The 13,574-nt window shown below is 50.4% G+C and overlaps 1 protein-coding gene across 2 annotated transcripts in view; it reads right to left on the bottom strand.

Moving 5' to 3' along the window:
* The window catches only part of CHRNB3 (cholinergic receptor nicotinic beta 3 subunit), a 781,646-nt gene that overhangs the window by 112,651 nt on the left and 655,421 nt on the right, over positions 1-13,574 (bottom strand). Inside the window, exon 6 of one of the 2 annotated variants that reach the window (XM_069626420.1) lies at positions 8,753-8,879. The exons of the other annotated variant lie outside the window; for it this stretch is intronic. Coding sequence (XP_069482521.1) covers positions 8,753-8,879 — 127 coding nt within the window. The remainder of the gene's footprint in view (positions 1-8,752; positions 8,880-13,574) is intronic. 2 annotated transcript variants of the gene reach the window in all.

Genomic DNA, 13,574 nt, shown 5'->3' with positions numbered 1-13,574 from the left:
GACGCCCTCTTACATGGTCAGCCATGGGTTCGATAGCGAGCGCAAAAAGGAGGGGTGAGAATGGGCATCCTTGGCGAGTACCCCGGTGTAGCGTGAAGGGAGATGAGGGAACAGAGTTTACAAGCACCCTAGCTAGTGGACCCGTGTATAAGAGTTTTATGTAAGAGATAATATTTGGCCCCACTCCCATTTTCTCTAGCACGGCCAACAGATATTGCCATGAGACCATATCAAAAGCCTTTTGGGCATCTAGTGTTACCGCCACAGCATCAGCGTTCGGGTCAATTCTGGACATCACATTAAACAGACGGCAGATGTTGAGTGCCGTGGATCAACCGGAAATGAAACCACTCTGGTCTGTATGGACCATGTGGGACATGAAAGGGAGAAACCTGTTTGCGATTATCTTAGCATAGATTTTCGTGTCAGTGTTAATAAGGGATAGGGGCCTGTAGGACCCACATTCATCCGGGGGTTTTCCAGGTTTGGGGAGGACTGTTATTTAGGCTTCCCTTAAGGAAGGGGGGAGGATGTTTAATCGAAGTGATTCGGCCCAAAACCTGTGTAGAACAGGTGCCAATATAGCCACATGCTCCTGGTAGAACTCAGAGGTGAGCCCATCCGTGCCAGGCGCCTTGTTTTTGGGACGGTCTGATATCACCTGGACAATCTCTTCCAAGGTGAACGAAGCGTCCAGTCGCTCCCTGGTTTCCTGGGAGATAAGAGTCATAGGAATGCTTTCCAGCAGGTCGTCCAGGTCCTGGGCTGAGTGTTCAGGCTGGGGACCATATAGATTGGCATAAAAGCTAGCAAATGTATCTAGTATGGACTGGTCTGACCAGTGCCTCAGCCCATTCTCATCTATAATGCTATCAATGCGGGTCTTACCACCCTCCGCATGCCTGGCCAGGGTTCTACCCGGTCTGTCTCCCTCCCCATATTTACGGGCAGCAACAGGGCGAGCATAGTATTGCACCTCTCTCATGGCATGTGACTCAAACTGTTCCAGCTCTGATCTGATCGCAGCTAGGGTGGCTGGGGTCGGAGTGGTGAGATACTCCTGTTCCAGGGCTTTAAGCTTAGTTTCAGAATTGGTTAGGGCTTGCCTTATAGCCTTCAGGACTCCAGCTTCCCTAGAGATGCACATCCCTCTGATGTAAACCTTAAATGCCTCCCACCTGATCCCTTCGTGTGTGCCAGATGCCCTGTTATTTTCAAAGAATGTGGTTATGTCCGCTAGGATCTCAGCTTTGAAGACAATATCAGATAGAGCGGTGGATTTAAAGTGCCAGGCGGGTCGCAACACCTTTGTGTCGCCGAGTTGGATCTGTAGGAGCACGGGGGATGGTCATATAGCGTGCGTGCGAGGATCGTGACATCTGAGACCCTACCCACAAATTTGCCAGACAAGTGGAACAAATCTATTCTTGAGGAACTGTCATGTACCGTTGAATAGAAAGTATAGCCCCTTTCATGGGGGTGGAGTGTTCTCCATATATCGTGTAAATTCAGAGAGTCCATGTGTATGAGGAGACGCTTGGCCGCTTGCGTTGTGGCTCTGCGAGTGGTCGTTGTTCTATCTAGTACATTGTCAAGTATCAGATTCATGTCCCCCCCATATTATAGGCACGTCTATGTATCTCATGAGAATGGCGGTCACATCGTCAATAAACTCGGGGGAGTCAGAATTGGGCGCGTATAAGTTGACCAATAAGTATTCTTCGTGAGCCAAAGTACAGTGTAGAATCACATATCTGCCTTCCGTGTCGATGTGGGATGTGCAGAGTATGAAGTGTACCGACTTATGTATAAGGGTCAGGACTCCCCTAGCTTGGGTGGAATATTGGGTATAGTATCTATTGAGACCCCAGGTCTGTGCTATGTTAGACGATAGGTGTTTAAGGGCGTGTGTCTCCTGTAATAGGAGGACCTTAACCCCATGCCTTTGTGCGTAAGCCGCGATCCTACGAGACTTTGTGGAATTTGTCAGGCCCCGAACATTCCATGTCATCATTTTGATCGCCATACCGGCAATTTACGGGACATCCCAAACAAAGGATCTGCCTCTGATAAACGCCGTGAGTGCTTCCCTCGCAAAAGAGTGCCTCCTTTTAGAACCGGCCTCAACCTTCCTGCCATTTTGAATATAACCTACCCCAACTTCTTCACCCCCTCCCTCACCGCCCTGTTCCAGCCAGCAGTGTGTAGATACCCACCCTTAGAGTGAACAACTGCGTGTCAACCCCAACTCGGCAACGCTTGGGAAAACGCCCAACCGGGGCTAAAGCACAAACATTTAAACTCAAAAGGAATTGCAGCTGCAGTGGGGGCTGCCGCTGCCGTTCTGCCCACCATTAGTAATACAAGTTTCGATAAAACAACATAAATCTGAAGATCGGCTGATGTAAGTAAGGTTACAAAGCGAGGATGCATATATTCAAGGGTATCAAGGTCATATTCCCAAGAGGAGAGCATGCGTCCGGTACTAGTCGTTGTCCATCGGTTCCTCGGGGGGATCTGCCAGTGGGATCTGCGCCTCAATGAACTTAACTGCCTCGTCCGGGACCGTGAAGAAGTAGAGTTTGTTGCGATGGGTGAATTTTAGGCGGGCAGGGAAAAGCATTGCATACTCGATCTTCCTATCTCTTAGCATTTTCTTCAGCCCACTGAATCGGCGTCTCTCCATCTGCACCCCTACCGAAAAATCAGGGAAGATCCTGTTTATTTGCGAATCCAGCCTTAATTCCCCTTTCTCCCTGGCCAATCGGAGTATGTGATCCCTGTCCTTATAGCTGAGCAGTTTTGCTATTATTGGTCTGGGGAAGTCTCCTGGCTTAGGCCGAGGTGCCAATGAGCGATGAGCTCTTTCAACTGTGAAGAATGGCGAGAGATCAGGGTCATCTAGGAGGTCTTTGATGAGTTTTTCGACCGCCAGCTCCATGCGCCCTTTAAGTGCAGATTCGGGAACCCCAATTATGCGAATGTTGTTTCTTTGCGACCTCGATTTGAGGTTGTCGCATTTAGCTTTGACCTGTTTCATGGCTCGGACAAGCTCTGACACTGTGTTTTGTAGGGTGTGCACATTGGTGCCCGTCCTCTGTTCCACTTCGGTAATCCTGACCCCGTGTTGGTCAAGCTTAGCCCTTAATGAAGCCACATTCGCGTTGATGTCATCCAGCTTTTCATGAAAGGCTGCAAAGTTTTTTGCCATGGATTCCATCATTGCGGCCAAGTCCGGCTGCGGGGTGTCCGGCAGGAGGTCGCCCTCCTCCTGCACCGCAGAGGACGATGCCTGGTCTCCCTTAGGAGTCCCCCCGGGTAAACTTTTCCATGGCACCCACCTTGCCAGCGCCACGCGCTCTGTTGGACATTGCTACGTATGGAAACCGCAACCGACTCGGTGAGGTAGGTGTTGGACAGAGGCTGGGACCTCGCAGCGGGAAAGATAGGAGGTCAGCGGTGGCAGCGTCTAGATATATCACGCTCGGCAGGGCTGGTGTTGTCGCAGCCTGATAGAGGGGACTAGTATGTGACACAACGTTGATGATGAAGCAGCAGTGGCCAGCACCTAGCCCGGTGGCCCGTACAGTACCAAACTTCGCCGAGGCCTCGTAGCGGCCACAGCCGTTGCAGGGGGAGCAGGCCGGGGGAAGGACAGGAAGGTTCGTATGAGCAGTGTCACTTTGGAGTATGCCTGGGACGCCAGGCGATGCACCGTTAGTGAGGCAGGTAGGATTCCTCCCTTGATTAATCGGATAACACTGTCCTCATCTGCGTGCGTTGAGAAAGTAAGGTGCCACCCCTTTCTTTAGCACTCTGAGAGTTTCAGGTGCGTGGTGCGAGACCCCCCGCGCGCGAATATATGGAGCCACCAGGACGCCCAAGGAGTGACAGTTAATCTAGTTCCAGCACGTAAAGTGCAGGCCTCACAGTCCCCGCGGGTAAAGAGTGTTGGGGGGGAGGCAAAGCGGGCTTATATGCAGGCAGTCTCCCTGGGTATAGACAAGTAGCGGGGTGGGAAGAGGCCTCCAGCAGGATGAGGCAGGGTGTTATGTTCCAGCTTGCAGCACCCACCTCACAGCCTTTTGGATGGCTAACCCGTGTGGTCCTAGCGCAAATCAGCACATGCAGAGAGCAATGGTGCATCCACCGGAATCCGGTCTTGCTCCAAGCCCCGCGACGACCAGAGGCCGCGGCATCCGCAGGTCGGCGTCACCCTCTGCACATATGAGGGCCCCTCTTCGATTCAGTATCCCTCAGCCCAATACAGGAGCCCCCGGGGGGCAGAGTCAGCCGGGCCCCAGCGGGCCAGAGAGCCCAATTCCAATCCCACAAGCGGCCGCGGGGGGCAACTCTGCGTCCCGCAGCCGCTATCAATCTTCAGATGGTAAGTCCGTCAGGCAGGGAAATCCAGCCCGCCGGCGCCCGCAGGCCCACAGGCCGGCGAGAGAGTCAGCCGCGGCCCTGGAACACCGTCCAGGCGGCCCCTGATTTCACAGGCAGGGGGGCCGCGTACATGTGTACATGGGCGCAGGTGCTTCAGCCCGGCTCCCGTTCGTTGGATCAGTTTTCCGCCCCGCACAGCCAGTCGGCTGCCGGCCAGCAGCACCGGGCAGGCCAGGGGCACGTCCGCGGCCGAGGCGCCGGGTGACCCAGGCTCGCGCCTCAGCCGGCGCAATCAAGGAGGGCGCCCATGAGACACGGATAGCCGCAGTCAGAGCGCAGGTGGCAGCGCCCAGGAAACCAGCACGGCAGCACCTCCGGGCGGGGGAGCACCCGCGGCGAATGCAGTCCCGCAGGGAGGCAGGCCCCGCCACAGGCCCAGGCGTCCAATACACGGGCTGCAGGTTACGATTTCGCTCCAAATTTCGGCCACAGATAGAGGAGAGCCCCAGCAGCAGAATCGCGGCACCAGCGTTGGGGAATGATGAGGATTAGCGCTGATGCAGCGGAGAATCTGGTGGGCAAGAATGGAACTCCCAAACTAGGTAGCCATCTTCCTTGGCTGCTCAACAGCGCCCCCCATTCATGGAATTATTTCTGTGTAAAACAGAGATTTGCATGCCACTGAGCCAGGAAGTTCACAGTCCTCCAACAGGGATTTGAGGGCAGATCAGGGCATGAACATTTTCCAGTTTAAAGAGGTTTGCACTTTAAATGCTGAACTTTTGTAGAAATGTTTATTTAAATACTACAAAATAAAACCACATTTAGTTTACTAACAAAGTTAATTTAGTTCCTATTTTTACGTATTTTACTTCACCATCATAAACCCAAAACATGTATTTCTATTACCATATTGTACTAATAGCCTTATATACCTTCGGGGGAGAGGGGGTCATTATCAAGTGGGATAACCACCCTTATTCAATTTATGGCCCTATGTGAACTTGGTGGTGGGTCATTATTGTGCAAAAGTGACCCCTTCCTCGGTGTAAATGTTATGGTATGTTATTTTGACTTATAAAGTGAACCGCCACACCATAGATATGTTATGTTGACTTATACAGTGCACCGCTACCACCATAGAGGCAGTCTCTAGATGCTCACGTGATTCTGCAAGAAAGTGGACAGGGTGGGTTAGTGAGGGTAGAGTGTCAGGATAGGTCCAGAAACAGGAGAAACCGGTGTCTGTGTGTGTGTTGGATTGCAGATGGGTTGGTTGCGGGCACTGGTTTCTTTTATCCGTGAGGGTGAGGCCCAATACCTGTGTTGTTTATTGTATGTGAATGTCTGGTTATGTTGGGTGGTTTGTGGGTAGATTGGCTGGTATTTAAGGTTGTGGTTGTGTGCACTGGCTTGTTGTATTCGTAGGGGTAATGTCCAGTGCCTGGGATTGTTTGTTGTATGCGAGTCTTACTTATGTTGAGAGTGTTTGTGTGTAGTTTGGCTAGTAGTTGTTTATAGTATGTGTTCTCAGAAAAGGAAATAGGGGATGTATTTACAATAATTCCCTTCCTAAATTGTTTGCGTGCGGAACTGTTGTATTTTCGGCAACTCTGTATTTCGATGTTTACAAGACTTGGGCACATCTCACATCCAAAGGCCCATTGCAAAGCAATGTGCTTATATTTCGACAGGGGCGATTAATAACTCCTTAATGGCCTCTTCTGGGGTGAGATGCATGGGAGGAGAGTTCTTCGTGGTGATAATCAGAGGCTGCAGCACAGTATAGACGGTGATAGAACGAGGTCAGAAAACACTTCAAGCATGTGTAAATGATTCCCTACTGAATTCATGGCTTCCATTACTCTACTAAAAATACATCACGCTGCAGAAGCAGTTCTAAAAAAAAGTACACATTTCTCGTACCCAACTTGTTTTGCTCATCTTGCAACATTTCACGTTAGAACACAATCTGCTCTCTATTCACATACACCCGAGTATGCTTGATAGGCATGTCTTTGTTTTCGTAGCTACCTTTATCCAGGGTGGAATCCACAGCTCCTAAAAGAAAGTCTCAGCCGATCTCTTGGGTGCAGTTGGGTTTGATGCTGGCCTCCATGAAGAGGAAGTAGTGCCCCTTTTGCTATCTTTGGCTTAAGGTCTTCGGAAGGTCCATCGCTCCACACGGCTACATGAGTAACCTAATACAAAGGCCAGTGCCAACAAACATTGGGCCCTGCATGCCTTCCTAGACATGTAGCAGGTTCTATGTATAGGGCAGAATTGTATCATCATCTGTCAATTGGACACAATGTACGCTCTGTGTGCACTTGCCAAGCAGGGGTGGAAGGCCTATAGGGAACTCTGGAGATTACCCAGTAGACAGCTGCACCCTGGGCTACCTATGTGGTATTTCCTAATGTTACCATAGGAAAATAGTTGGACTTGCTGAAAATGTGTATATGGGGCCAGTTTGAAAATCATTTCCAGGCCTCTTTTGGTTCCCAGTCCACCCCTATAGCCAAGTTAGCTAGAGCATCTGTGGTTGGCGTTAATTTGTCGGTGGCTGCCCCCGGGTATTCCGATGGCATGAGATTCACCTTTTGCATCATCGGATTCTGTTGCTAGATGTATTGAGATGATTCTCTTGGAAAAGCGGATGTATTTTGCAAATGTGCTGCAATCCTGTTTCCATGTGGGTAGAGAATGTACCTTTAGTCGTCTTATGTTTAGCTTCCTGATTTGTTGAAGGCTGGTCTCTCAATACTGCTTATATGCCTGGCCATAGTCTGACCATGTATTGGACAAGGTATGGCGAAACTTGCCTTTTAGAATATCAAATGAATTGGAGGCAGTCTTCAGTGTTTCTTCTTCCCTGACATCTCCCTCTAAATGCACCTATCATCTCATGGTTCATGGTTCATTAATTATTTTATCCTACTGCAAGGAATTGTCTGTTGGATTTCCCTAGAAATAGTATGTATCTGAGTAAGTACTTCATAGCAAAACACCGTATACTAAAAATATATGTACAAAATAATAAATGAAATGATAAAAGCAGTCTTATTTCAAGCTTTTGGTAAGTCAGCTCTCCGGCTGGTGTGGTTTCTTCCGATGGAGGTCTTTTTACATGTTTATGTTAGTTTAATTGGTTTAGCTTTAATTCAGTTTCTTGTAGAGCTCTGGATATGTGTGCCTGCCTGGACACCAGCAATGCATTATTTATGTTGGTTCTTTGGTGTATTATTTGAGCTCGTTGTTTATTTTATTGACTCTTCATTTCCTTCTAGATTCAGTGAGTGTTCAGAGGGGCTTTCCTAGGCTCCTACACAATGCCTTTGTTTATTTTCTCTCCTGTTTGCAATTCTCTTAATGAGGGTGGCGTCCAACATTCTGCCTAATTGGGACACCTATGCTTTGCTGAATGCCTAGCGTTAAGCAGATGCATCCACTAATGTCTTACCTGAACAGCTCTGGCATACCTATTCAAAGAAATTGAAATCCTACAGCAAACATACTGTGGTGGGTCAAGAGAAGGAGATGGACCAAATGGTGAAAGTTTCAAAAGTTATCTGTTATCTGTTATACTAGTGAAGTTGTTTGTCCCAAGTAAGAACAGGATAGGGTCAAAATACCACCTACCTGGGCTGAGAGAGAGAGGAAGATCCTGGTTCCAGCTGCTGGCCTCGTTGGAGAGGTAGGTCCATGCCGGTTCCAGCTGTACTTAGGAATTCCCCTGAGGGCCCCTCCATGGCCCAGCGCTATGGCTTGATCAACGGGAGGCTCCCAGGGAAACCCTAATGGGGGATAAAACCCTGTGGAGAGCTGCTAGGGGGCGTTGTCTCCATGAGACGACCAGGCGTTGGATGTTGGTCTTAGATGTCTGGAACTGTAGTAAATATTCTCGCCCGGGACTAGTCTAAGGAGGTGTAAGAAAAAGGAGGTTAGCCCTGGGCGACCATCTTGTAAAGAATGGTAAGCCTCCAGTGAGTGCTTTGATATCTTACCCCATGCTAGAATAGGTTTGGGCTACCTGGTTCTGGTTTGACCAACTGGCCAAAAGAGCGCCTTATGATGTGAAGAGAGGCTGGAGGAAAGAAAGGATAGATAATGAGTATAGATTGTAGTGAAGACTAACAGTTTTATAGTAATCTAGCGGATGGAAACCCAGGAAGGACCTACCAGCTAGTAACAGGCGTAGAACTGCCAGGGAGTCGTTCTTGCAGCTCTTGTTCAGAGCCTGGTTTTGCCTGCACGCGTGATTGCGCTGAAGTGGAAAGGAAACCTGAAATTAGCAAAAGGTGTCTGATAGTATGTTCAAGCGGTTACAGAGTCAGAGTGCTAAACGAAAAGAAAGATCGCCTACCGAAGGATGACAAACTCGGCAACTGAAGCAGAAGGTAAGCCGACAAAATCTGCGTTCTCAATGGGCGAGGCTTGAACTGCTCAAGAACGGGTGACTCCTGCCGTACTAGGGCTGATGTCTGTGTGGACTAGACAAAAGGGAAAAAGGTTAGAAGGATAGACCAAGGAAGTAGAAAAGTATACAATGAAAGCAAAGGTTTAGGTGATCTCAACTAATTCACACAGCGCTTGTTTACTCCTATGAGATCAGCAACGCATAGCTCTCCTGGTGTTCTCTGCTGATATACTGCGGAGGAAGTGAACAGAGTGTTCTGCAGTGCTTTCTGGGAAAAAGACGGCTGACCGTTACTGTGTGACTGCTACATGCCCGTACGGCCATGTTAGAGTGGGTCAAATACAGCCAGTACGTGCGATCTGCTTTAACCATCATCACAAAAGTGTATTATTTTATTTAAATGATAATGAAAGGCCTCTATGTTCTTATTCTAAGGGTTTACCCTACGTAACACAAAACTAACTAGGGTGCCCGTTTTCAAATAGTCCAGTCCAAACAATAGTCTGTCTCCCATCCCAAAGCTGAGCTACGCTAACCCTGCCACTAAGCAAAATAACACAAAGGTCTGGGAAAATGACTCCCTTCTCCTGGACAAGCTTTCTCAGCTTCAGTAATCTATTCTTAAAAAGTTCCTGGTGATTTCCTAAATCAGTTCTTTCAATTCTGTCTTCCCCTTTTCTTCCTGGATAAAGGTCACTTGGTTAATCAATATAGGGTTTTGACCCTTACCCTTAATGGGACCTTGCAGTGTCTCTTTGTTACTTTCTCCACTTAGGCTTGGATATTGTTATCCTCTATGTTTCTTATTCAGGTGGCTCTTTCCCCATTCACTTCCCTTGGTTCTTGTCTGTTCACTGGAAGGATTAGGCTTAGTCCCGAATGTATTCAGACTCTTATGAAGGATTCCTATTTCACTGGGACGAATAGTCTGTGTCCCACACTGGTTTGCACACTTCTGAATAGTTATGGCTTCACTGAGATCCTCGAAGTCCCCATCCGTCAATGCCTCTGCCCTCATTTGCCATGTGGTTATGGGGGCTCTCCCATGTGTGTGCGCCCATGTCGCAACTAACGGGGCATGGTCGGAAGGTGTTTGTGTGTGAATGTGTGCCCCGGTGAATTCCCCCAGTGTCTCTGTGCCTGTGAACAGATAGTCTATTTGTGTAAATATCCTGTGTGGGGCGCTGTAATGTGTGTACCCTCTCGTGCCTACATGTACCTTCCTCCAGATGTCTTCCAGCTCGAGTTTCTCCAGTATCTTCCGTAGTGCTCTGGCCGGCGGAGCTGGGTTCTTGTGCTTAGTATCTGATCTATCCAGTCGAGGGTCCAATGTACAGTTGAAGTCACCCACCCAGATGATCGACGCTTCTCGGTATGAGGCCAGCCGGGGCGTGAGTGTCCTGAAAAACCCTGTTGCATCGTAGTTGGGGGCGTATGTATTCAGTAGGCACACCTCTTGATTCTTCAGCATTCCATGAACAATCAGCACTCTGCCTTCCACATCCTTTTCCTGTTTTATTAGCTTGACCAGGGGCCCCAGAGCAATCCATGTCAACCACCCCCTGGCGTAATTAGAGTACGTTGAGCTATACAACTGGCCTCCCCATTTCTTAGCTACCTTAATCTGTTTCTCAGCCGTCAAGGGTCTCCTGCAGCATTGCAATGTGGACCTTCGCCTTATTCAGCCAGGCATAGACTCTCAGCCTCTTGACATAGGCATTTAGTACCCTGACGTTCCATGTGACTACATTCAATGCTTCCTGGCCAATTTATATGTTAAGTCCAGTGGCCCGCTCATACCCATGGGCTCATGTGTTGTTGTTCATCTGGTGTTTGGTGCCTCTGGGCTCGCCCTTCCTCTTCCCCATTCATAGGGGTGGTATTGGCCCCTCTGGCTCTTTCGGTCTCCTCTTGTTCCTGTTTTTGGCAGGCCCTCATCCCTGGTGTACTCCGCTGGATCTCTATGTTCGGACGTAGCTCTGAAAACTCTTCCTTTCCGCCTCCGCTGTGTCCTTGTCGCTTGATGCTTCTTCCTCCGCTCGTGCCTTCACCTAACAAACCTAACCACACAACTACTATAACTAGCTCAGGCTCGGCTCCTTTCCAAGTGCCACCCTCCGTTTCGTGGGTGCACTCGTTGAGGCGTGGTTCCTTGAAAACTGGCATCACAAGTCCTGTTGTTCCACGGGGTCCCGTCTGTGAGTCTTGGCGGCCTGCTCTCGGGAACTGCGGGCTCCCGCATTTCTAACTGCTGGTTCCAGTCTCTGTGCTTAAACTCGTCTGTTTATTCTGCTTCTTCTTGTTTCATGCGGACATTCCCCAAGTTCTCTAGTTCCATTGCTTTGTGGGGTTTCTCTTGACTATCGCCGGCATGCAAAAAAGTTGCATAGACTCTCGTCTGTTTTACTGCCGATCCATTTCTCCGTAAGACATCCGGTTCCCCCACTCCTCCCTCTGTGCTTCAAAGAGGTGTGTGTCTGTTCCTTTCATTTCCACTTCTTTGTTGTGGGATCCCTTGCTGGTCCATCTACTCCTGGGCATCAGCTGTGGTCTCAAAGATGTGTGGCCTCTCATTGTGCAGCACCTTTAGTTTGGCTATCCTTGTGCCATTCCTCGTTATCACCCCACCCTCCCTTGAGAATGTCAAGATCTTCTCCAGGTCTTTGACGTTCATAATCTTTGCAATTACTGGCCTTGGGGGTTCTCCCGGTCGGGGTCTCCTGGTCGGAGCCCTGTGTGCCCTCTCCACATCGAAGCCCTGAGACAGGTTGCCTGCCCCCACTTCTTGGAGCAGCAAGTTTTCAATGGAGTTCATGGGGTCTCTGCCTTGCTCCCCCACCGGCAGCCCCACTATGTGCACATTGTTGCGACGGGTCCTCCCCTCCGCATCTTCCGCTCTGCATTACAATGTACGTATACATTCCAGTACCTCTGTCAGTACCTCTGTCATTTGGGATTGGGAGGTCACCACGTTCGCTGTGTTGCTCTGCACCTGTTGTTCCACCGTTGTCACTCTCTCTGCTAGGTTCCTTGTGTCTTGCCTGAGGAGCCCCACATCTATGATCACCACGTCCAGCTTGCCTTCTATCGATGCTTCCAATATTCTGCCTTTCACCTTTCTGATCTCCCTCTGTGTGGTGTTGGATGTGGCCATGCTGGTCTCTGGTGTCTCGGACTGCGTCTCCTCGTTCTTCCAGGCGAACGACTCCATGATGGTTTGCCTCCCTTTACCTCCCTTCTGTTTGTCTGGCATGTTTGCACTCGTAACCTTTGTGCGTCTGCATTCGGGCCCCAGCTTCTCCAGTGTTTATTGAGGATGACATTTCTCTTAACTGCCTTCCTCATTCAGCTGTCTGCTCTCTTCCGAGTTGGTTATTTCTGGCCCATTGCCAAGCTGGGCCTCTACTTATGTAGGCCTTTATTCTCCCACCAGCAGGTGGTTCAACTTGCTGTTGTATGGGTCTCCCCAAATTCTGATTTGTGTCCTTCCTTGGGCCTGTGTCTACTGAGCGGGCCTTCTGCCCTTCACCTGCGCTTATCTTCCTTCGCCGTCGGTACGGGTTGGGGACTACTGTACTGTGGCTGAGTTATGCCCTCTCTTGTAGCTCCTTTAAGTGGGCCCTTCAGTCGTTCCTCCATTTAGCATGCCATGGACTTGCCTCTGTGCGTGGTCCCTCGGCCAGTGTCAATGTCAGTAATGGCTCTGGGTGTACTTAAACTGTAGTCTTATACTGTTTAGGTCCCAGCCGGCCCCTGCCTCTGCCGCCACTGGCTTCCAGTGTCTTCCCCAAAGTGGGTTTATGGACCCTATGGGTGGATGGATTGTGCCCTCCCACGTACCGATTGTTAGTTATTCATAGACACTTCATACCCCAGCTTTCGGGAGGTAGCGCAGCACTGTGAGGCCCTATGGTGGGCAAATCTGCCTGTCCACATTAGCTTGTCTCCTGCCACTTCCTGCACCCTCTTTTCCCAGGCCTGCCAGCTTGGCAACCACCCACCCATATGGTGGTCTTCCCGGTATAGATCTGCCAGTTCCACTTCTTTCGTTTCGGACAGTCCACTGCTCCCAACGGCCCTGCAGTCCTCTCCCATGTGTTGGCAGAGGCTGATGGCGGGCCCGCCGTGTTGTAGCTCTTTAGAATTATTGTCCGGGTGCTTCCTCGTTCTCAGGGGTCCGACATGGGCCTCTCCTGATGCGTGCTTGTGAGGCTGCAGGACTTGTCACCTTCAAATTTGTCCAGAATTTGGTGCGGCTCCCTTCCAGCTGCGGCCTCCAGCTATAGTGTAGTATGCGCCAGCGTGTCACCCCGGGCCACTGTCCTCTGCCGCTCGCAGTCCCAGTCGCCCTCATACCTGTGTGCCGCTGCGGAATAGCCAGGGGTAGCTCCCCCGGTGCTCCGGCGTCGATCTCCCGTGCGGCTTCCGCTCGGACTGACTGCCCAGAGCAGGAGGCACCTTCTCTCGCAGGAGTCCCTCGTGTGCTCCACAGTTGCCGTGCAGTTCCCTGAGTTGGGGGTTCTGCACCTTGTCGCCCTGGCTGCTTCCAGTCTCTCACCTCCGGCGCCCCTCGCAGCAGCCGATAAGTCTCCTACGTGATTGCAGTGTTGTCTGCCTTTGTCCGCTCTTGTCTGCTCCACGTGATGGCCGGGTGTCTCGAGCAGCCCTAAGGTGTTGTCAGGCTCCGCAATCGCCTCCTGCACAGATCGCCCGAGGGCGATGTCCCGCTCGGGTGCTGGTATGCGTCCCCTTCTCACACTTCTGCTGG

This window comes from Ambystoma mexicanum, chromosome 6p, assembly GCF_040938575.1.
Source record: "Ambystoma mexicanum isolate Mex_15411 chromosome 6p, UKY_AmexF1_1, whole genome shotgun sequence".
NCBI lineage: Eukaryota > Metazoa > Chordata > Amphibia > Caudata > Ambystomatidae > Ambystoma > Ambystoma mexicanum.
Note: the sequence above shows the minus strand (reverse complement) of the source record. Positions and strands in the feature narration are given on the sequence as shown.